A 25,527-nucleotide genomic window follows, 5' to 3' on the forward strand; every position below is an offset into this window, starting at 1 on the left:
TTTTATGATTGTTTGAAATGAGGTGAGTAAATTTGGAAAGGTTGCTGGAAGAATTTTAGCTAGGATGTTTGGATTTGTGTTAGGATATATAACCATAGATACCATGTTTCTAGTGAAACAACTGCAAGAGAAGTTTTTGGTTAGGAAGAGACAAAAATTTTCTTTGCTTTTATTGATCTTCTTTGGATATTCTTTAAGGATCCTTTTTCTCATTATAGCTTTTGAGCTGATAATTTTTTGGAGGCATTGAATGCATTGCTTTTAGCATGAAAATCCATGTAACCAAGACAAAGTTTGTATCCTATGGTATCTTTCCCTCTGAAAGGATCCCTGTCATAGTCATTGGTGTGATTTTAAAGAAGGCTGATCAATTCAGGTACTTTGGTACTATTTTCACTGCCATAAGCCAGAGTAAAGATGAGATAGACATTCGCAACAACTATGCATGGAGTGTGTTCTGCCAACTTGAAAGCCAGGTTTGTTTAAGGTGAGAAATCCATCTAGCAACAAAAGTTCTCGTCTAGCAAGGACTTCTTATCCTGCTTTATGGCTGCAAGATATAGCCAATGAGCAGTATACTAATGAAAGAAAACGGAAAGTATTTAACCAGTCTTGCCTTTTCAAAGTATTGGAGATGATTGCCTCCTTTGCACACATGATGTTTGAAGTGAGTGTATTAGGTTGATATTTGGTGAGTTTGGAAAGGTTGCTCATTTTTGGTGGTAGAACATACTCAGAACTTGAGAGAGCAAGATTGAAAAGTTTTACAATGATAAAATTTAATTGTAGAGCACATTTGAGAGTAATGGCAAGTACATAATCTGGGCCAGTGTTCTTGTTTATTTGTAGTGCTCAAATATTTGGTAACTATAAATAAAATTTTTATTGAGTGTATGCATTGTGGAGTTGGGAACAATGCAGGCAGTGAATGGGAAAACTTCCTCTGAAAGAGTGCTAATCGTGGAGAAATTTTGGTTAAGGAGTGAAGTGGATCTAGATTTTTAAATGTTGATAGAGATTCATGTGGCAAGGGACCAGAACAGGCCACCATTTGGGAGACAGGAGTGTTTGCATGTGGGCAAATGTACAAAGACATCTTTTAAAATGTAAAACACTGATAGACAGACAGCCTCAAACCCCAGTAACACTTGAAAAGTAGACTTGCTTTAGTAGTAACAAGAATGTATGTAGGATCTGTGAACAATGTAATGATTCCACAAAAGAGACAGGATCTCTGATGATCTGATAGAGAACTAGGATTTCAAATAAGATATATGCATAGGAATGGTTAATAGCAGGAACACTTCATGAAAGCAAGTTCGTTAACTGTTCATATAGTTCACCAACTATAGTTTCTGTCACCTAGATTATTTAAGCAGTTCTGGGGATAACTATAGTGAAAGTATTACAGCCCAAAAGAGGAATAAGTGGAAGAAATTCTGTGTATTGTTCTATTGATATCAAAGAATCTGTTGCTTTCAAACCTACTTTATGAAACTTATCCTGGGCAAAGTTCAGGGAGCTCCTACCTCTGCTGGCAACTAAGGTCCTCTTGCTCAGGGTGAAAGGTAGACTGTATGATACATGTGTGTGAACTGCCATGCTACACAGCAGTGAAACATGGGCCATGACTGCTGAGGACATGCGTAGGCTTGAAAGAAATGGAGCTAGTATGATTCACTGGATGTGTAATGTCAGTGTGCATACACGACAGAGTGTAAGCGCCCTGAGAGAAAAGTTGGGCATAAGAAGCATCAAACGTGGTGTGCAAGAGAGTTGGCTGCACTGGTATGGTCATGTGTTATGTATGGATGAGGACAGCTGTGTGAGGAAGCGCCACTCCCCAACTGTGGAAGAGGTAGACCCAGGAAGACATGGGATGAGGTGGTGACCTTTGAACATTGGACCTCACAGAGGCAATGACAGGAGACCAAGACCTTTGGAGATATGCTGTGATTGAGAAGACCTGGCAACTAAAGTGAGATTACAGCCATGCATGTCTGGCCCAGTTAAGAGTACCCTTGATGCATCAAGTGATATATGCTTGAGAAGACCTGTTGAGTCAAATAAAACCAATATCATATCTGTGGCCAGTGCCCACTGACTGGCTCCCATGCTGGTGGCATGTAAAAAGCACCATCCAATCGTGGTTGATGCCAGGTCCACTTCACTGGCCCCTATGGTGGTGGCACATAAAAAGCACCATCCGAACATGGCTAATGCCAGTAACCCCCAACTGGCTCACATGCCGGTAGCACATAAAATGCAGTATCCAGATGTGATCGATGCCAGGACCGCCTGACTGGCCCCTGTGCCAGTGGCATGTAAAAAGCACCATCCAAACATGGCTGATGCCAGTACCTCCTGACTGGCTCCTGTGCTGGTGGAACATAAAAGGCACCATCTAAATGTGGCTGATGCCAGTACCCCCTAACTGGCTCCCATGCCAGTGGCATGTAAAAAGCACCATCCAAACGTGGCCGATGCCAATACACTCTGACTGGCCCCCGTGCCAATGGCACATAAAATATACTATCCAAACATGATCGATGCCAGGCCCGCCTGACTGACTTCTGTGCCATTGGCACATAAAAAGCGCCCACTACACTCGCTGAGTGGTTGGCATTAGGAAAGGCATCCAGCTGTAGAAACATTGCCAGATCAGATTGGAGCCTAGTGCAGACTTCAGTCAAACCGTCCAACCCATTGCCAGCATGAAAAACGGACGTTAAACGATGATAATGATGCAAGGATTAGGATGCATGTACAGTCTGCAAGGGTGACAGAAAACTTATGAGGCCATATTCTGTTGAATGTGCAATGTTCACCTGTATGAACGGTGGAGCACAAATGGTCTAAGATAGTATTAAGGTGATTAACCAATGTGTCTAGGAGAGAGAACTGAACTATTCCAGAGAAGTGTGTGCTTCTGTGCAATCAGAAGGCACTGAAAAAAAAGAGTTCTGCAACATTTGCAGAAAATCTCTTGGCAAGGGAGAAGGATCTGCTCCATTAATAGACAACAGAACAGGTAAACTATACTTTTGGCATTATTTTAAAATTTTTGTCTCAGATTAGTAATATCCAGAATTGGAATCAACAAAAGTGATGAAAAAAAAGGTGAGTGAATCTAACACTTCATATTTTGCTAGTTCAGAAGAGCAGCAACTGCTATGAATGACAGACAAAATATGGTTAATAGTTACTGCATGCTGTGAGTAAATGTTTTGTCAATGTCCTGGGAATATCCATAGATACAATCTACAATGTTTGCATTTGCATCAGTGCCAGATATGTGAATAGTATTCTATGAAATACTTTATATATGACAAGCAACTTTACAGAACTGAAAATGAAACCTTAGGTAGTGTTTTAACTCTCAAGAAACAGTGCGTCCTTTTAAATATGATTTTGTCTGTTTAGAGATCATCATAGAAAGGAAGGCATAACATTTGTAGAGACAAAAGTTTAAATTAGAAATTAATGAGGTTTCAATATTTTAAGTGTATCCAACATAAGTATATGTTCTGATGCTCTTGTTTCTGTTAAAAGATGTGTTCAGGAGCTTTACTTACAAACCAGTGAACATCTGACATGATGTCTAGGCAGCTGACATGTAGATGACATAACACACATATGCGAAAGACTATGGAAGAGAGGTTTTGTCCTTACTAGACCTGTGATACTTGTGGTAAAAGATTTACAACACAATTTACATTTAATTCATCAGGAACACACTCACACTCATAAAGAACCATACCTTTGTAATATTTGTGGTAAAATGTTTACACAGTGTGGTTCATTAACTTCTCAAATATACATTCATATTGGTGAGAAACCATATCACTGTGATATCTGTGGTAAAACATTCTCCAATAATTGTGATGTATCTTGTTATAAACATACTCACACAGGTGAAGAGACATACTATTGCGATATTTGTTGTAAAACATTCTTTCACGGGAGTAATATAATTTATTAGCATACACAGGAAAGAAACCATACCATTGTAATGTCTGTGGTAAATCATTCTCATTTGTGTGAATGCGTATATGAGATGTTCAAGCACTACTTTATGTGACTATTTTACTACAGTTTTATGACAATGGTATGGTTTCTCCCCAGTGTGAGTATGTTTATAATCATTTAAATATGTAGTAACGTTGTGCGCATGCGTAGTCTCACACATGCGTGGAATTAAACAAGCAAGCTTTCCCGCTTAATTCTATCTCTTTCTCGGTTGGCCGGCCATTAACAAGGACGTGTCAAGCAGTGTCTCCAACATTCCAACCTGGAAACAGTCTCTTTACGTGTATAGCTGTCACTCTCCATCTTTCGGACTTACACTCGACAGCTCGCTTACATCTACATAACAACGTCCCAACAACTATGCTCACACACACAGAAGCTGTAACAACAAGAGCTAAAGATGTATATATTTACCACCTAAAATAAATGTTGTTTAAGTTGATAGTCTGGAGTTCAGCGTTCCGTTATATATTCGTAATTTTATATAGGAAGGTCAGGTATACATCTAATGATGTATAACCAACTTTCCTATAAATATGTACTGTGAGAAAATGTTTTACTGCAGATATCACAATTATATAGTTTTTCATTTGTATAAATATACTTATGGTAAATTAATTTACACATATGTGAGAATGATTTACCACAGACTTTATCTGTGAGACGAAATTATAGAAATATAAACATAATCCTTCTGAACTGTTGATGGGCAGAAAATATGGTGGAGAGATACCTGATGAACTGTTTCACAGGTTATTAATTGCTCCTCCCCACCCCCAGAGAAGCACCTGATTTTCTTCCCTGTTCTATAGAATATCCAAAATGTTTTAAATCCATATTATTTTGAGAATTTCAAGAAACACCAGCATAAACCTTTTCACTCTCAATGTTATATTTCAAGGAATTAAGATTGTAACAAATAATTATAGTCAAGTAATACACTCAAGGCAAGTGAGGAACTATTCACTTTTAAAACACTGTCTATTACTTCAGAAGTGGAAGGGAAACAGCTGATCCTGTTCTTTTTTATTTTGTTTTTTGTTTTCTTTTTTTAAACAGGCCTGATTGTCCAAATTGTCTCTCTCTTATTAAGGCAGAGGGTGTAATTTGAGGGAGATTTGGTAGGCACATCTGACAAGTTGAATAACCACATAGAGACTTCCATCCTTGTTGATGAGTGGCAGGTAGAAGGATTCATCAAGTCTCTAGAGTCCCTTTTGGTAAAGTATCAAAAAATGTATCTATAATTTAGGAGACAATAGAACTTATAGGCTACATGATGCATGAAAATTTTTTACTTCAGTTTCCGTTTACCAAATTAACTCAGGCTTTGGTCGGCTCGACGCTATAGTAGAAGACACTTGGTGCCACGCAGTGGGATTGAACCCGGAACCATGTGGTTGGTAAGCATGCTACTTACCACACTCTGGCGCCTATGTATTGTTGACATAAGGGTCAAAACTGCCTTCTTTTGTAATTGGTGCACAATGCCGAAGGTGCTACAAGTGCGTGTGTGTGTGTGTGTGTGCGCGCGCGCGCTCTTTCCTTCGGAAGCAAAAATTTATTTAGCTAAACATTGCATATTTCCTCGGAGAGAAAATAAGAAATAAAGTATTCATATTTCTTAGTTTCAGAAATTGTTAATGTTAATAATGTGTACTAACGTTTGTCATTTCTTTTAAATTAATACCTTTTGTTTATTTTTATAGCGCATTTGGATGTCTAATCAATAAGATTAAGATAAAAAAATAATTGACAGCCGGATATTTAATTTACAGGAGAACTTCTCTCATCGACACCGTTGTTCTCCTGTCAATGGTAGACATTATTGCAACCAGCAAGTTTCCCTGAATTCTAGAAAAAGGATTGCAAATTTACAATTCTCTAACGTTGCAGTACTTTTGTAAAACCACCAACCATGCCACGTATTATGATAAAAGGTGGTGTTTGGAGGAACACGGAGGTAATTTTCATATTTTATTTCAACAAAGCATGTCGTTTTATTTAATACATCTCGTTGTTTTGTGATTATAAGCCGCTTCAGCTCGCTTAAGCTGCTAATAAATACCCTTAGGAAAAGCTTGATTTTCACTATTTCCCTTCCCTACTAGGCTTCCAAAGATATATTAGAAACACCTGAGTAATATTAGTAATATTAGTAATGCCTAACGCAGGTTAGTAATATCGACTCCAACGGATGAAGGACACAAATACGTTGTCTTTGTGAATACGTCGCCACCTGAAATCTTGTTATGTTAAGAACAAATTATCAGAAGTTTCATGCATCACTTCTTACTTTTCACGCGTTACTCCATACCTCTGTGATAGCATACGCACACACACACAACATTCAATCACTGAGATCGACAAAATGAAGGGTGTAGTTACCATAATTATTTGGAAGTTATTGATAGTCACAACAGCTGCCATTTAAAATATAGGTGCCTGACAACGTATGGATTAATGATGATCGGAATAATATCACAACACTTCGATCACAAACACAGGGAATCATTTAAGGCTGTGACTTTTTATTATTCCACAAAATCCATTGGCTCCGTCGACATCTTTAACCCTAACTAATGTAAATGCCTTCCTTATAAATTTTTAACTATTTGAATTTTACATATCTAAAGCGAAAGTTTCTTAGGTTTCATGTCTATGTAAAACTCGATTAGTTATTGTCCTGATATTGCAATAAGTAGTTGTTGAATCACTTCCTAAAAAGTGATTTTGAATCCCATCTAATTGGAACCGCTTGATGCACATTAATTGATATCTTCATTAGCAACGAAATGAAGGTTTTGTTTCTTAGGGTCCAATTTCATCTGTCCCGTTAATATTTGATATCGTCAAGTTTTCGGAGAAAGTAATCTATGACTTTCAATTGTGTTGCACATCCATTTACCTTTAAAACACTACATCTGTACCTATCACATATCAATGGATACTGTCGGATACGAATAATAAATCGGCATTTTAATGTTGATTAAAATTGTCTGCAGCGTTGAATAGGTTTTAATAAATATGAAGTCCTATGTTTTTATATATTCTTTTATTAGTTTCAAGTGTTCGGTTCTGGCTATGCTGGAGCACCTTATACATGTGTCTTCACTTTTTTGTTATTTATTAGTATTCTTCTTAAAAGTAAGGAACTGGCTTCTAGCAAAGAAGCAAAGGCTCCACCACTGGAATTTGGATAACAATAATGATGATTATTTCGTATCAAACTTTAAGAAAGTCTTACGTATTTTTCCTTATCTTGCAAGTTACTTGGTGACCCTGCCGGTGCTGGTGCCACGTAAAAGCGTCCAGTCCACACAGTAAAGTGGTTGGTGTTAGGAAGGGCATCCATCGATAAAAATCATGTGAAAACAGACGCAGCATCCTAGTGTAATCTTCTACTTGGTTGGCTCCTGTCAAACCGTCCAATCCATGCCAGCATGAAAGGCGGACGTTAAATGATGATGATGATTCATGTTAATCATTTTCTTCTTGTATTTGAAAATCTTAGTTTTTCAAGATTGTTGCTTAAGTATTTACTAACATAACCAAATTTACCAATGTTTATTGGCGTGAATGTGAATTAATAATCAAAGTAGAGGAGCTGCAAGTTTCAAAGCAGTTGCCTATATTATTCTTCTCACTGATTTTATTAGAGATGTTCATATCCACAGAGCAGCTAACCTTAATGACTTTTCTTTGGTGTGCGTGTGCGTACATACATATGTGTGCGATCAGAGAAGCTTTTGCACTTGAGCTACTATGTGTATGTGGTGGTAAGACAAATGAAATGAAGAAATAGATTGGGAGGAGTTGTGTATGTGCAGGTGGGTGCAGTTTTGGGTTGGTAGTAGAATGGGCAGATATAATTTATATATATTGGTGTGTATTGGATATTAGGTTCATGCTTTCATTGCATGACAATCAAACCTGAAGTAATTGTTTATTGCTCCACAAATTTATCATCATTGTCATCATCATCATTTAATGTCCGCTTTCCATACTAGCATGGGTTGGACGATTTGACTGAGGACTAGCAAACCAAAAGGCTGCACCAGGCTCCAATCTGATCTGGCAGAATTTCTACAGCTGGATGCCCTTCCTAATGCCAACCACTCCGAGAGTGTAGTGGGTGCTTTTACGTGCCAAGCTCATAAAGCCAGTTGCTTGCATCAGGGGGATGTTAGCTAAGCCAACCTTGGAGTACCAGTATTACAAGGATCATTCCAATAAAATCTGTGACCTATACAACTTTACTCAAATGTAGACAGAGCAGTAACAACCGGTTTATTATAAAATTTGAATTAAAAAGCTATCATGGACTCAAATGCCAGAGGTAAAAAAATGTTGCCCAGTAAACTCATTTATCAGTAAAAATAAATATTAAAATTGTAGGAATGATAGCAAAGTTGAAATATTTCTTTAACACCATCTTTGAATGTATTTTAGGATGAGATCCTTAAGGCAGCTGTTATGAAATATGGCAAAAACCAATGGGCTCGTATTGCTTCATTGCTACACAGAAAATCTGCAAAACAGTGTAAAGCAAGATGGTGAGTCAAATAACTGCTTTTTTTAAATGAAACTTTTACATTGCATTTTTGTAATCTAGTCTGTATTCTAATTTTGTATTGTCAGTATTCTTTTTAATTATTATCTTTAATTATTTTCAACTATTTTTTCAAGCATTTACTCATGAGATTTTAGGCAATGATCATGACCTTTGATGTCCCTCTCAGGCTGTTGGGATTTATTCCAGTGATGCTCCTACTACCACTACCACCTAAATATCTGCAAGAAAAAAAAATGTAGCTGGGGCAGAAACCAGTGAAGTGGGGGATCTAATGTGCACAATAAACTGATTTGTAGAAAGTAGTTTTCAATTCTTGAAGAATTTTATCAATAAATAGCTGTAACTGCAAGGGTCATGAAGCAGGTAATGGATCAGAGGTGAATCTTCTCTTGAGCAAAGTGCCAGCCTATCATGGATAGCATTTTCAGATTTGATATCCATTCTTCATAACTGAGAAATGATGAGCTACATAGGACTAAATATCATACATAGAGATACAGTGAAACAACTTGAGTGGATATGAACTCACAATTTGTGAGTTAGTCATCCAACTTAACCTTTTCGTCTTTACTTTTGTAAATTATTTCAGTGACACTTGCTGGATTTTGTGAGACATTTAACTATTAATATTGCCTGTTTTTCAATTCCAATTTTTCCCCACTGGTTTATAGAAACATTTTAATTTCATTAGTTGAAAACTTTAAACTAAATAAAGAAAAGAAACTAATTGGAATTGACCTTTTCATCTCTTTGTACAATGTTTTAATTAGTAGGCAGTCTATTTGTATTAGAGTTGTTATTTCTGCTTGTTAGGAAGGAAATAGATTGCTGCTTTGACAAGAAAGTAAGAGACTCAGGAGTAGCTTTTTTTAATTAATTGTGATTTCTCATCACCTTTCCCAGTCTCCAATTTGATTTCAATGTTCTTTAAGCCAGGTCATATATGTTCATATAGTAATCTTTGTTAATCAAAATGTTTTCATGTTATTACAAACTATTTACATTTTCCTTCAGAATTTATAGATCTTGAAAAAACTGATAAGTATTTTATATGATTTTGTATTATTCAAATACTTCCAATTGACCATTATGTCATCTAGAACATTGTCATTTATCTATGCATTTATTGTTGTGCCCCCAAAATAATGATTATCTCAGACATATTCTTTAACCCTTTAGCATTTAAACCAGCCATATCCAACCAAAATATTCTCCTTTTTTTTATGTTCAAACTGGCCAAATCTGACTTCTCACAACTAACTTGCAATGTCATTCTAAACAAATAAACATCATTGAAATCTTGAAGTTAAAAGATAATGCATGATTAATTCAAGACAAAGTGAATTGACAAACATTGCATTTGATAAAGGAATCTGAATGCTAAAGGATTAGATTAATTTTTCTTAGATTTATAAAACTGGATTTTTCTGTAGGTGGGTAGGTCTAGTCTTACTTTTGGTTGTTTTACGTTTTTTCTTCATTGTTTGGATAATATCAAAGTTCTGGCATATGAATTATTTATTTTGATTATTTTGAGTGCCAAACAAAATGCCATGTGGTATTTGTTTCAGTTCTTTATATTCTGAGTTCAAATCCCTCTGAGGTTTAACTCTGACTTTCATCCTTTTGGAATTCAGTAAAACAAAGTACCAGTCAGAACCAAGGACTGCTGGTATTGACTAACTCAGCCCATCAGATTTCAGGTCTTGTGCATATGCTAGAAACAATTATTATTCTAAGAATTCTATTATTTAGATGATAAGAGGTATAAGTAGAATCTTAGGGCTTTTCCTGAACCAGCAATAGATCTATAGTTTCATTTAAACATAGATTCATTGTTTCCAGTTATTATGTATAATTGAGCATTATTCAGAATCTAAACTACTGTTACCTTAGTATTTACAGTTATAAGTATTCTTAGTAAATTTTGTATCACACAAATCAGTAAATATTCTTTACATTTTTTTTATTGGGGGAGATTTAGTATCTGTGTTAAAAAGCTGGATTACATATTTTAGAGTACCTGATTCAGTGTTCCAAATACCATAGTTGTGTTTAAATTTTACTTGGTTTCACTTCACTTTTCATCCCTTTGTAATCAATAAAATTAGGAATAATGGTGTCAATTCAATTGAATTTAAAATCTTCAAAAAATGAAACTAATATTCTAACATTATATGCAATCTTTTGTATTTCTAATTAATAGTGTAAATTTTTCTTTGTCTTTATTTGAACTGGCTGTAATAGGTATGAATGGTTAGATCCTAGTATCAAGAAGACAGAATGGAGTCGAGAAGAAGAAGAGAAACTTCTTCATTTGGCAAAACTAATGCCAACTCAATGGCGAACTATTGCCCCTATTATTGGTCGAACTGCTGCTCAGTGTTTGGAACACTATGAATATCTGTTGTAAGTATCTTTTATTCTCTTCCCATCTCAGTTTACATTATTTGCTTTCATATTAGGATGAGGTAAATTGAAACATTTGTGTACAAACTGTTGGAGCATTTCCTCTTTCAAGTTCAGTGAGAAGGTAAATTATTTGCAGATAGGTGAACTGAATAATATGATTTCATCAGAAAATTTAAAATGGAAAAGGAGACTGGTTTTAATGTTTCAACTATTGAGAGCTTTTCAGAGCTGAAAGATTTTCATTCACTCAAAGATACATTATTACCAATTATGTGCTCAAGCATTATTCAGATTCTAATATAATGTTGTTACACTTGCATCTTTTTCAAAAGTTTCTTGCTTTAAACCTCACAACTGCTATTGTTCCTTGTCTAGCTTGCAGATAATTTTTTCTTTTATTTATTATAAATGAATGCAGAGTTAGAACAAATAATCTCTCTCTCTCTCTCTCATTGTTCTTAGGTTAAACACACTTTCATTTAGGTAAATTAAGTCTTCAATTTTTAATGAATAAATACAGGGTCAGCAAGCCTCTCCATGTCTTTGGTTTGCTATCCAACACCTTTCTCATTCAATGTATACCAAGTTAAGAATACACTACATCTTTATTATTTACAATAAAATAACCTAGCCTATTTTCTCAACAACATGCAGTAGAGTATGTTGAGACATGTCTTGTTCAATATCCTTTCCACCCATTACTTCTGCTGATGCTATTATTAAGGAAAAAATGATTTTTTTCAGAGATAAAGCTCAAAACCGAGATCAAGACAATGAAGATGATCCTAGACGTCTTAAACCAGGAGAAATTGATCCCAACCCGGAGACAAAACCAGCTCGCCCTGACCCTGTGGATATGGATGAAGATGGTAAGAAGAGACTAATATTAATTCTTTATACAGTTGTGAGAATGAAGCAGTGGTTGCAAAATTAAATGCTTAGCTGCTAACTGCAGGGTTGTGAGATCAAACCCTGTTTCAACACCACCATATTATCACACCAACTAAATTCTTCTGAGTGAAATTTGATAAATGGAAACCAAATGGGAACATATTGGATGGCCTGTACTGGTAATTCAAAGGATCAACTTTGTCATACACATTGTGTCACTTCTGCTTGAGAATTTTGTTAAGGTTCCATCTTTTTGGAATACTCAGCCATTTATGTGCTTTTATAAGGATGAATACGTAATCCAGCTGATTGGTTGATTGAACAGCTGCAAAACTGATGGTGGGGCCTTTTTATTTACTTTTTAAATGGCTATGTGATTAAAACGTTCACTTCCCAGTCAGGTTTACTGTAGCCCTAGTCTGACTAAAGCCTTGTGAAATTGAAAGAAGCTCATCATTTGTGTGTGTTTGTATGTATTTACTTTTGCACTTTTCTGAAAACCACTTTGCCATAGGCAGTTGATGTTGATATTATTTCCCCTATCAACAAATCCTCCACTGGCTTTGTACTTTCAAAGACATGTAAATTAAGAGATGCCTTACTTGAAAAACAAGTAAAGATTAGTGGTGAGAAGTGCATCCAGTTATAAAACAATGGCTCAATAAAATATACATCTAACCCATGCTGGCATGGAAAAATGAACATAAAAACAAATGATATGAGGCATGAGTGCATGCATAAACTCACTGTGATATTGTATTTTCTCATCTCTTAACCATATTTCTTATTAACAGAACTTGAAATGTTATCAGAAGCTAGAGCTCGTCTGGCCAACACTCAAGGTAAAAAGGCTAAAAGGAAAGCTAGAGAAAAACAGCTAGAAGAAGCTAGGTATGACTTGAGTTTTGTTTTTATATTTCTTCCCCAGAGGTATGGTTAATAAAGTGTGAAATATGGGCACTTAAGTATCATTAGAAACATAGCACTGTTGTTAGATAATTGATAGTTTCATTGTTGTTGTTGAATATGGCAGTTTAACTGTTAAAAATATTGTCCGTAAAGGTATTTTATACAAACTTAGAAGCCTGAATATATTTACAGCAAGACACCTCTGCTAGAAAGAATGAATTAGAGATTAGCCATAAAACATAATAAAGCTGTTTTTTTGTGTAAATTTAAATAATTTCTTTTGAGTTCACAACTAATTCATTTCTAGATATTTTGGGTCTTTTGGACATTTTTTTTTTTAATAAATTATGATAACAACTGTTATTTCATTCTCAGGCGCTTGGCAGCATTGCAGAAGAGACGAGAATTAAGAGCTGCTGGTATAGAGTAAGTAAAAACTATTAAATTTATATATGTTTTGGAATAAGGTAGATTTCAGTTACTTACATTCTTCTAATCTCTATTTCCATATATAGATATATAATTTATCAGCAGTGCAAAAGTGGTCAGCTGAATTTAGGAGTAGAAGGGTGAGTCTTGAAGATGACCCAAGGTCTGTATGTCCTGCAACTGCCACCACCAAGGAAAACATTATGTTCACCACTTGATGATAAATGACAGGCAATTGACTATAAATCAAATAGCCAATGCTATTGGCATATCCTGTGAGAGAGTTGAGAATATTCTGTAGAATGAACATGGCATGACAAAGGTTTCTGCTCAGTGTTTGAGGCACATCCATCTGGTTTCCTTGAACGTTCTCTAACCCAGGATGAGTGTTGGGTTAAACACTTTGGGCAAGAGACAATCCATGCAGTGGAAACCTCCCTTCTCACCTGCTCGAAGGAGGCCAAAGTCATTTTATCTGCAGGGAAGGTGAAGGCCTCAGTTTTTTGGGGGTGCAAAAGGCATTGTGTTTATCGACTATCCTCAAAAGGGCCACACCATGAATGGAGAGTACTATGCCAACTTGCTGAGGCAGTTATGAAAGGCTATCAAGACAAAACGCCCAGGAAACCTGACAAAAAGGGGTCTTGCTTCACCAGGACAATGCTCCAGCACACAAGTCCTTGGTCCCAATGGCTGCTGTGCATAACAGTGGCTTTGAACTGGTTGATCAGTTTCCTTATTCTCCTAATTTGACCCTATCTGACTATCATCCATTCCCCAACATGAAAAAAACACTTGGCTGGGAACCAGTATCACAGTGATGATGATGTCATATCTGTTACTGATGACTTTTTTGACTAACAGGATGACAGCTTCTTCACCAATGGGATCCAAGCACTGCAACACCAACTGATGAAGCATTTGAACTGTAAAGGGACTGTGCTGAAAAATAAACCTCATTTGGTCACATTCCATGAAAGTATCTTAGTTAGCCTGTGAACTTTTCAGTTGACCCTTGTATATCATATCTGGAGTGCTGAAGTTGCTAAATGTTCAGCATCTACACTATTGGTCTACTTTATTAATGTTGACCAATATTACTAAGCATTATAAAATAGTGAGTTCACCAAATAATCTAGATCTAAGACTGAACTATTCCCACCTGGTTCTTTACTTTATTGTGTGCAATTTAGACTAATTTACCCTTTTTTCTTGTGTGATCCATAGCAACTGTCCTTAGCTATGGTGTTGCTTTGCCTCATACCATGATTGAGAAATCTTATGATCAAAGGTATTCCAGCCATGATCATCTCTTCTTTTCAAATACATATCTAATATATTCATCTTTTTTTTTTCATCTTTTTTTCAAAGAAGATAGGGTGAGGTTTAATAAATATGAGATTGCTGTTTTAACTGGTAAAGCTACCACAGACAGGCTTTCTTTAGTGGATATTTTAACATGAGATATATATTGCTTTAGCATGCTATATATATAATGCATAAGGTATTAATAGTATATAAGATATAAACATTAATGTATAACCAACTGAAACTCAATTTCAATTATCAATTCACTGTTGAAACATTGCAATAAAATTGTTGTAAGTTACATCAAGTAATATATTACTATTATTATGTAAAATCAAACTAACAAAATACTGAAATATAACTAAAGTTAGATATAAATATATTATTGCTGGAAACAATTATTCTTTATGAATCCACTATAATCCAAAAGCTAAAAAAGAATTTATTAAAGATATGTGATGGTGGCAGTGTAGTAAAAGACACTTGTCCAAGGTAACACATAGTGAAATTGAATCCACAATCATGTAGTTGCAATGCAAGCATCTTAATCACATAGCCATGTATACCACAATTTGGCCAAATAGAATTTGTGAATGTACCTGAATAAAGTCATTTCTCACACTGCTTTCATTTGTTTTGTCTTCTGAAATGTGTGAATTATAATTTTCTTGCTTATTTGAATTTAAAAAGATGATTTGTTCTTCCAGGATCAAACAAAAGAAAAAAAAGAAACGTGGTGTAGATTATAATGCTGAAATACCATTTGAAAAGAAACCAGCCCCTGGTAAGATTGTGTTAATAGTCTTTGTTATTGATAATGATGATTGTTGTTGTTTAGCTACAGGTCAACCCTGAAGAAGCAGAACCATTATCAGAGGTGCTTCAGCCGTGACTGTCCAATTAATGTTTCGGACATTATATATTTAAGACTACATTATATAATACATCCTGTATTTTTTAAGGCAGTAGTGTGTGATTTGAGGAGGATTGGGTTGCTATTTCTAACAAGGTGAATGACTGCATTGAGTTTCTCTTGTCTTGAGATGATGAGGGCTTATTATCTTCTGAGTGTTTTCCTATACTGAAGGGGTTGCTACCAAAGATCTGTACATTGTGTTTGTTTATTGCATATTAAGTTTGTGTAATCTATTGTCTTTCCTCCAGGATACATCAATGTAGTTTTAGATACGCTGTCTGAAGCAAAAATGGCCAACACACCTCTAATTATTGTTTTATTTCAACAGAAATGACCCAGCACTAAACAACTTGTTTTAATATAGATGTTACCAGATTTGTAATCGTTCCATTTATATGCTTTTCAGCAGGGTAGTTTGTAATACCCTATATACTAGAATTCAGTTAACTATACTTCTGTAACCTGAGAAGTAATTGGGTTGATTTCAATGTGTCAGAAACACTGGGGATGTCAGGCATCAAGTTACTGCTGATGAAAAGTAGATAGTGTTGGATTTAGTGTGAGAGCAGGGTTTTTAATGAAACTTTCCAAACTTTCACACTAAAATATGTTTATGAATATCTTCATTTCATATGCTAAGACTTAAATGAACAGTGCATTTTGTTGTGTTTTCTGGATTTAACTTGAGAAGATTTTTTTGTCAACTTTGTAACAGCACCCACCCTAAGCAGAATATTGATATATTCAGCCATGCATTGGCAAGAGAGCACAAGACATGTGTAACTGTGCCACCACCATATTAATTTGATAACTACATGCTCAAATTTTGAGCTTAATTCTCAAAACTCTGACTAGTGTTTATTCTACATGATTATGACTGTGTTTAAAGTGTTGAATGCCTACATTAGTAATAAACACTTTTAGTTCTTAGAGGTATATTTGTATGTAGGTATAGGGCACCTAAACACTAACAAAGAATGAACTAGTCAAAATGTAATAAAACTAAGAAATAAAAAAATTCTTACTTTTATTGTAGGAGTCATAAATCTTAAATTATATTGCTTTCCAGCTACATGATTCTGGATTCAGTCCTACTGTGTCGTACTTTGGGCAAGTGTTTTCTTTTATAGCCTCAGGCTGACCAAAGCCTTGTAAGTGTGTGTGTGTGTTTGGTCCCTACCATCATTTGACAACTAGTGTTGGTTTGTATACATCCCTGTAACTTAGCTGTTCAACAAAAAGAGACCAGTAGAATAAGTATCTGGCTTAAAAATAAGTACTGGGGTCAATTTGTCCAATTAAACACTTCAGTACAGTTAACCAGCATGGCCACAGTCCAATGACTGAAACAAGCAAAAGAAAGATAAAAGAACTTTAAAAATTTGCATATACTATACAACAACATGCTGACACAAATTAGCAATGTTTGACATCACCCTAAAGTGAGATAATTAATGATACTAATTTTCCTTTCTCTCTTTAAAGGTTTCTACAACACATCGGAGGAACACTACACTCCTTTGGATCCAAACTACAAGAGGTTACGTCAACAAAACATGGATGGAGAACTGCGTCGAGACAAAGAAGATGTGAGTATATTCTCTTTCCAGTTTCTATTATACTTAACTCTTTACCATTCATAATGTAAGCGTGTTAGATTTCTCAATGTAGTCTTACAAAAATGATGGAAATAAGAAAAAAATGACTTCCTTTGAAATTTGGTTTTGGTGTGGATTTCTCTGCTACCAAATCCAATTATGAGAAGTTCCATTAAATAGCATTGTCTTTCATAGGAGTCAAATTTTGGTAGTCTGAATGCTAAAGAAAATTTAAGTATTCTTAATATCTATGATGACTTAATACTTAATATCTACAATGACTTAATGTTAATGAGATTAAAATTTTCCAAACTATTTCCAGAGTATATATACCTATCCACTTAGATACAGGTGTGTAAAGATGAGGTTAATGTTGTGTATTGAACTCCTAGTGAATATATAACAAATACTGTACATTTGTTTAAAAAAAAAACGCCAGTCACATGGTATGCATGAGCTTTATGTAAACCTGTCTTTTTTTCTATATATTGCAATTAAAATAAACAAACATCAATACAGGATCACGGTTGTTGTTGTTACCCCTCCTCATACGTTCTACTGTTGGTTGTGCTTCCACTATGGCAAGATAGAAATTCACAGTCTACTACTATTTGATCCTTGTTCCTATACCTGTGCTTATGATACAAGCAAATTACAGAACTTGACAGTTAATAACCCAGAAAGTTTAGAAATGCAAAATATTTTGTCTCTCACCATGTTTAAGACACAATACAATTACTATGCAGAATTACAAACCACAATGTCCTTGCATTAAAATTCTGTAGTAAATAGTTAGTATAGCCTTGCTCAAGCATATTTGTTATTTTGCATATTTAGTGATAGAAAATATTTGGCTCTTTATCATATTCTTCTCTCTACCCCTTCTACTTTTGAGTTTCCATTCACCATAAATCGTTGGTTGCATTGCTCAACTACACATTTTTTGTACTTTCTTACCAATGCATCGCTAAATGTATTAATATTCTGCTTAGAATAAGGTCTGCTACAAAGTTGATAAAAAAAGAAAACCTTGTTAAAGCCAGACAGCACAATACAGTAGGGTATAATTTGAGGGAGAATTGGCTGCTATTTCTAAAAGGTTGACTGACAGTATAGTGGTTTCCTTCAATGTCCCACAGCAGCAACAGTAGTAATATTAGTTGTACAAGTACATCTTGCCTTTGTTTCCATGTAAAAATGGATGCAAAATAAGGAAAAACGTTTTTGGCTGTAGATATTTTGTTGCTTTTATGATCAAGACAATTAGTTCTGTTTTATATCAGCTTACATAGCTGAATTTTTCTTTTAACTTAGCTGTTTTATTTTTTGTGTTTTAGAGAGAAAGGAAAAAAGATAAATTGCGTCAAAAGAAAAGAAAGGAAAATGATCTTCCAGGTGTAATATCCAGTCAAAATAAGTGAGTAAATAATTCCTTCAAACAGTACTTTATTTTATGATTATTGTTTTTCAGTCCTAGGTCAACCTTGATCTAGCAGACGTGATCAAAGACATTCCAGCTGTGACCATCCTGTCTTTTACTCAGATATAGTGTGTCTAAGACTATTAAAACTCTTCCATTTAACAGTACAAAACCAAGGGCTAAGCTTAGTTCCTGGTGATTCCTCATTTTTCTTCTCATCATCATCATTGTCGTTTAACATCCGCTTTCCATGCTAGCATGGGTTGGACGACTTGACTGAGGACTGGTGAACCAGGAGGCGACACCAGGCTCCAATCTGATTTGGCAGAGTTTCTACAGCTGGATGCCCTTCCTAACGCCAACTACTCCAAGAGTGTAGTGGGTGCTTTTACGTGCCACCGGCACGAGGGCCAGTCAGGCAGTATTGGCAACGGCCACACTCGAAATGGTGTATTTTATGTGTCACCTGCATAGGAGCCAGTCCATCGGCACTGGCAATGATCTTGCTCGAATGTCTTTTCACGTGCCACTGGCACAAGTGCCTGGAAGGCGACGTTGGTAACGATCACGCTGGTGCTATTTACGTGCCACCGGCACGGAAGCCAGACAGCTGCTCTGGCATCGATCGCGCTCTCTTTTATTAATCTGTCCCTTGTTGCTCATGTACAAAATCACTATTTTCATATTTTATTTGTCTTAATTCCAGCTTTACTGAACCAATAAAGAAACGGAGTAAGTTGGTCCTACCAGCTGCACAGATTTCAGATGCTGAACTTGAAGATGTAAGAAAATATTTTTTGATTTAACAAAAGTTTTGAAGACAGTTTATTATTTATGTTTTGAATTGATTGTAGTAGAAATGGTTTAAGAAAAAAAACCCAGAAAATACAGTTGTCTCAATATAAAGAGATGTTGTGTGCATAATTTTTTCCCCTCTTAAAATATGTTGGATGGAAGAATATTTGAGTGGTAGTTTTGTTAAATCCATAATGCTCAGATTTTCAGAGAAGACACAAGCAGAGAGGGAAATCCTTATCTTTTTCTACAAGGTATCTTGCATAGATGACACAGTGTAGAAATTAAGATGGTCAGCACATTTACATTGAAGTAGTTAAAATATGTATGGTGTATAGCCAGTAGATTGAGAAAAGTTCTCGTGGAAAAAAGGAAAGTTACATCTTAATAGTGAGAACAGGTTTCAGTTTTTATTTGTATGATGCAGTCAAAGTGTATTGTGATTAGCATATACATTTGAGATGGAGACTTAGTGAAAGGAAATAAAATCTGTTGTAATAAAAATAGAAAAACAATGAGAAGAATTAATACCTGCTCTTTATAATGGAGCAGGTATTAAAGTTATTTGTGACAAGTGATGGATTTTTCTAAGAAGAAAAAAAACCCTATTATTTTTTTGTGTGAGGCAAGTATATTATTCCAAACACGGAATAATGTACTATCCTATTTCAAGGCATATATGATCTTTATTTAGCAGTATTGACTAATTTCAACTGTTCATAGTTAAAATGTACTTGGCCATATCAAAATAGAAACTCAAGTTCCTCATTTCACTTTTAACTGCATTAAAGATGGCAACGGGAAAGGTTTAACTTATGATATATGGAACAATTCACTTATATTTTGATTGTATTATTTGCTGTTTAACAACAGTCATTTTTTTCAAGCTCTCTACAGTCAGATGGATGTGAAATATTGTAAATATATGATTTACCCTTAAACCACTAATCTGTGTCTGGGATTTACCATGAGAGTGAGATGAACATGAACATCACAATATTTTACACTGGAAGGGGTAAAAAAAAATTTATGCTTGTAAAATTTCAATTACAAAATGTTTATTTTTGTTTATTCAGGTTGTTAAGATTGGTCAAGCAAGTGAGTATGCTCGCCAACAAGCCGAAGATGGGGGTGTAAAAGATGGCGCTTCCTCAGCTCTTCTCCAGGATTACAGTATGACCCCACAATCAGGTAATTTAAGAACCCCTCGGACACCTGCATCAGAAGACACAGTTTTACAAGTGAGAACCTTTATTAATATTATTTCAATATTCCTGAGGTTTTGTCTATTCTCATTCAGATTATTTACATAATGTTAACTTTTATAATGTTTAAGCTTCTTTTGTAATAGGATTAATTGACTTTCTTTGTGTGACTACCTCATAATTCTGCAATTAAAAAATCCTAAGTACTAGTAATATATGGAAGTCAAGTAAAATAAATCAATTATACCAAGAAAGCAAACATCCAGATGCATGTGAACTGAAATAGCTTCTTCCCCCAAGACACAGCAAAATAACCTTGTCAAGTCTATCTCATAACCTAATATTTTTGTTGACTAAAAAGCTTCCAATAAATTATTTGACCTCATAACAATATCCTAGCAAAGTAGGAGAGTTAGACTGCATTCTATGTAATCACTCATTTCTTGATGTAACATACTATGTGATTCCCAGCTGTTGCCAGTGGATTGGACTTCTAGATTACTTCCAAAATGCTTTATCGGTTATCTCTGAGTAGAACTGACTGGAAATAGGCATGAATCTCTGTCAAGAGCATTTATATTAAATTTTTAATATATGTGTTAACTTTTATCTTTCAGGAAGCTCAGAATATCATGGCATTAACCAATGTGGACACCCCTCTCAAAGGAGGCCTAAACACTCCTCTTGATGACACAGACTTCAGTGGTGTTACACCAAAACATGCCACAGCTCAAACACCAAATACACTAATCACTACACCATACCAGACACCAGGACGAAATGAATCTGGTGGTATGTTGAACTTTCTATTTCTGTACAAAGTAACCTTTCAATTATATACAAAATTACTGTTTATTTAAATTTTATTTACTTCTGTTTCTCAAATTAATCCCCATAGCTTTATATCAAAGGTTTCTTAGCTAAAAGGGAAGTTTTAAGCAAGTAGAGCTTAGTGTCTTTAATTCATATGTTAGTTCCACACTGCATGAAATAAATCACTTGATAGTTAGGATATTTATACTGCTTTGTTAGAATGTTATTATTTAATTCTCAACCCAGTATTTTACTGAAAATATTTCAACCTACTCAAGTTAATTCAAACTTTGCTTCATCATGTTTAATCCTATATTTAAATATCTCATAATAATCAGAACTCCAGACGTTCTTTAGTCACATATATTGACTGATTTATCTGATCTCTAATTCTCCACTAACAGTCATGACTAAATGTATATCACTCTTGGTACATATAAGATTACCAATCAAGTAAATACATATCTACCCATATCTAAATACAATGAGATTCTTTCAGCCTGCAAATACCAAAGATTTGTGCCACAATTATTCAGATTAAAACATAGCTTACAATATAAGTAATTGTTATTGACTGGAGGCATTTTTCTGAAAGTGTTACTTCTGCAAGATAAACCAGAATTGTGTGACATAGAACTTTCAAGCTCTCAACCTTCCCTGTCAGCAACCACCTATTTTGATATCCTACTTAAACGAATTTCAATCAGCATTGCTTTAGTTTGCTGCTCTCATGCTTGTATAACTACTGTATTTGCTATCCACTTAGCATCCAAACCTGCTTTTTCTGCTCATAACAATTTTCATGTTTTAATCACTTCTGTACTTTTCTTTCCTTACTTCCCTGAAAACTTTCAAAATGATCCTCAAATGCCGAAACCTTACTCACTTATATTGATTGTCCAGTCTGAGGAGACACTGAAAAGGTTATGCTATTATCAAAAGCAAGTATTTAACCTATTGGTTTAATGTTTTACTCTTTTGTTTTTTTTAGGATTGACTCCTAAAAGTGGTAGCTCGACACCAAGACAGACTCCTGGAACAACACCACTCAGAACTCCTGTCCGAGATAAGTTGAATATAAATCCTGCTGAGGATTTTGAATCTGTGGAATATGGGAAGAATTATCAAGTAAGTACTTCTTCCAATTCAAATTTGGATGTTACTAAATATCTTCGAATTGTTATTTAAATATTTAGACACTTAATGTTGGGGTTGCCTTTATCTTTTATTACTCTTAGTCTTGAATTTTATAATAATGAGATCACATTCACTAGTTAAGAAGGGTCTGTGGATGAATCATTTCTGTATTGTGTAAGTTATTGGAATTCAATAATTTCACCATATTTATATTGCATGAGAAATTTTAATTATTTATTAATAAGATGTCAAGGTGCAGGCATGACTGTATGGTAAGAGGCTTGCTTCCCAACCACATAGTTCTGGGTTCAGTCCCACTGCATGGCTCCTTGGGCAAGTGTCTTCTACTATAGCCTTGGGCCAACCAAAGCTTTGTGAGTGGATTTGGTAGACAGAAACTGAAAGAAGCCTGTTGTATATGTGTGTTTGTGTCTATCCATCAGCTTGACAACTGTTGTTGGTGTGTTTACTTCCCCATAACTTACCAGTTCGGCGAAAGAGACTGATAGAATAAGTACCAGGCTTTAAAAATATGTATTGGGGTCGATTCTTTTGACCAAAAAAATTCAAGGTGATGCTCCAACATGACCACAGTCAGATGACTGAAACAAGTAAAAGGATATACATTGATAGGAGGTTTCCAACATGGCCACAGGCAATGAACTGAGACCAGTATATTGGATGTGACAGCAGCTGTTGGTGGGGTTATTGATTTTAAGGTGATAAATTCAACACTTTACAAATACTTTATAATTAGCTGAGTCATTAGAACATCAGATAAAATGCTTCATAGTATTTGTTACAATTCTTTGCACCCTGAATTCAAAACATGCCTAACTCGACTTTTGGGCTCAATAAAAAGTACCAATTCAGTATGGTGGATTGGTAGAACTGTAAGGATGTTGAACTGGATGTCTTGAGGTACCTGTTCTAGCTCTTTGCATTCTCAATTCAAATCCCACTGTGATCTACATAGGGTGATAAACTTAATCTGTCATCCAGTGTAATATGATTACCTGGGACTAAAAGCACTTGAGAGTCTTTAGTGGAGTTGGCTCTGTTGCAAGCATTCAGGCCCTCTGGTTCATGGATATCTTTCCCTAATCAGTCTCATGATCCTGTAAAAGGTCATGGACACTGTCTTTCCTTTCTGACGCAAAGATTAAAAAAAAAAAACAGTGTAACTAAATGAAGTTTGTAATGGTGTAATAGTGGCAGATGCAGGGGAGAGAAGTGTCAGATTGTTGCGCTATTTCATATATAACTGTAATTCATGTCAATTGCTTTGCTTCATTTTATACCATGTTGCTTATACTGTTCATTTTTTGTTTTTTTTTTTGTTTTTTAATCTTTTAGAAAGATGTCAAAGACCAATTAAAAAGAGGACTTGCAGCATTGCCCACACCAAAGAACGATTATGAAATTGTTGTTCCAGAGAATGAAAATATGGATGTTGAAGAGGAAAGTGATCAAAAGGAGACTCCAGTTGAAGATCAGGCAGATATAGATGCAAGGGAACTGAAAGAACAGTTAGCTCTTCGTTAGTACAAATTTCTTAGATTTCTACATTATCTTGTGTCATATTTTAACAACTGATTATTAAATGTTGCTCTTTATCAAATAGAATATATCATCTTTTACTCAGATATACAATTAGAACTCATTATCCAGTGTGTCCTTTTCTAAAATAGTAAGATATAATTTGAGAGTGATTTGGCTGCTGTTTTTTGCAGTTTACATGACTATATAAAAGCCACCTTTTTGGTCTGATTGTTAAGTGTTTCTCACCTGGATAAAAGAATAATGACAATTTCTTTTGATTAGGCTCAATTCTAATTTTAGCAGAGAAAAGAGCAGAATGAATTGATTGCCATATCTTACAGTACTTATTTTACTAACATTGTAAAGGTGAAGTGTGGAGGTGCAATGGTCCAGTGGTTATGGCAGGGGATTTGCGGTTTCGATTCCCAGACCGGGCGTTGTGAGTGTTTATTGAGCGAAAACACCTAAAGCTCCACGAGGCTCCAGCAGGGGATGGTGGCGAACCCTGCTGTACTCTTTCACCACAACTTTCTCTCACTCTTACTTCCTGTTTCTGTTGTGCCTGTAATTCAAAGGGTCAGCCTTGTCACACTGTGTCACGCTGAATATCCCCAAGAACTACGTTAAGGGTTCACGTGTCTGTGGATTGCTCAGCCACTTGCACGTTAATTTCACGAGCAGGTTGTTCCGTTGATCGGATCAACTGGAACCCTCGACGTCGTAAGCGACGGAGTGCCAACAACAACAACAAAGGTGAAGTCAACATGAGAAAGAAACATTCTGAGTTAAAGTTCTTCAGGGACTGATTGAACTGTAAAATACAAAGAAATAATTCAATATGTATCAAAGCTCAGATGTAATCAACTCTCATAGCCAGAAATAAGAAGTTTTATGAGTAATGTGTTTGGCTACTAGCACTAATATTGGTGTTTGGTCATTATCATTAATGGTATGGCTATGTGGTTCAGAAGCTTGCTTTCCAACCATGTGGTCTTGGGTTCAGTCCCACCACACAGTGCCTTGGGTAAGTGTCTTCCACTATAGCTACAGGCCAACTAAAGACTTGTGGGAGGATCATTGTTTAACGTCCGCTTTCCATGCTAGCATAGGTTGGACGATTTGACTGAGGACTGGTGAACCAGATGGCTACACCAGGCTCCAATCTGATTTGGCTGAGTTTCTACAGCTGGATGCCCTTCCTAACGCCAACCACTCCGAGAGTGTAGTGGGTGCTTTTACGTGCCACCGGCACGAGGGCCAGTCAGGCAGTACTGGCAACGGCCACGCTCAAAATGGTGTATTTTACGTGCCACCTGCACAGGAGCCAGTCCAGCGGCACTGGCAACGATAAGATGACCATCATGTATGTATTCTTGTCTAGACATCACATGATGGTTGTAAATGAGCATCAGCATCATCATCATCATCATACAAGTGAGGTTGTTCATTATCAGTATTCTGTGAAATCCATATCTGGCTGTGAGAAAATATCTTACAAGGAACAGATGAGGGTTGACAGCAAGAATGACATCCAGTGGTAGAAAATC

General features: G+C 35.6%; 1 protein-coding gene across 1 annotated transcript in view; it reads left to right on the top strand.

Annotated features, from left to right (window-relative positions):
- Positions 1-5,820: 5,820 nt before the first annotated feature.
- Positions 5,821-25,527, top strand: part of LOC106873214 (cell division cycle 5-like protein) — a 29,715-nt gene continuing 10,008 nt past the window's right edge. Inside the window, exons 1-14 of the mRNA XM_014920460.3 lie at positions 5,821-5,992; positions 8,482-8,585; positions 10,853-11,014; positions 11,762-11,886; positions 12,703-12,799; positions 13,193-13,243; positions 15,262-15,338; positions 16,956-17,059; positions 18,406-18,485; positions 19,195-19,270; positions 20,360-20,524; positions 21,106-21,280; positions 22,293-22,429; positions 23,795-23,978. Coding sequence (XP_014775946.1) covers positions 5,948-5,992; positions 8,482-8,585; positions 10,853-11,014; positions 11,762-11,886; positions 12,703-12,799; positions 13,193-13,243; positions 15,262-15,338; positions 16,956-17,059; positions 18,406-18,485; positions 19,195-19,270; positions 20,360-20,524; positions 21,106-21,280; positions 22,293-22,429; positions 23,795-23,978 — 1,582 coding nt within the window. The 5' untranslated portion in view covers positions 5,821-5,947. The remainder of the gene's footprint in view (positions 5,993-8,481; positions 8,586-10,852; positions 11,015-11,761; positions 11,887-12,702; positions 12,800-13,192; positions 13,244-15,261; positions 15,339-16,955; positions 17,060-18,405; positions 18,486-19,194; positions 19,271-20,359; positions 20,525-21,105; positions 21,281-22,292; positions 22,430-23,794; positions 23,979-25,527) is intronic.

Source organism: Octopus bimaculoides, chromosome 2 (genome assembly GCF_046866305.1).
Source record: "Octopus bimaculoides isolate indiv1 chromosome 2, ASM4686630v1, whole genome shotgun sequence".
NCBI lineage: Eukaryota > Metazoa > Mollusca > Cephalopoda > Octopoda > Octopodidae > Octopus > Octopus bimaculoides.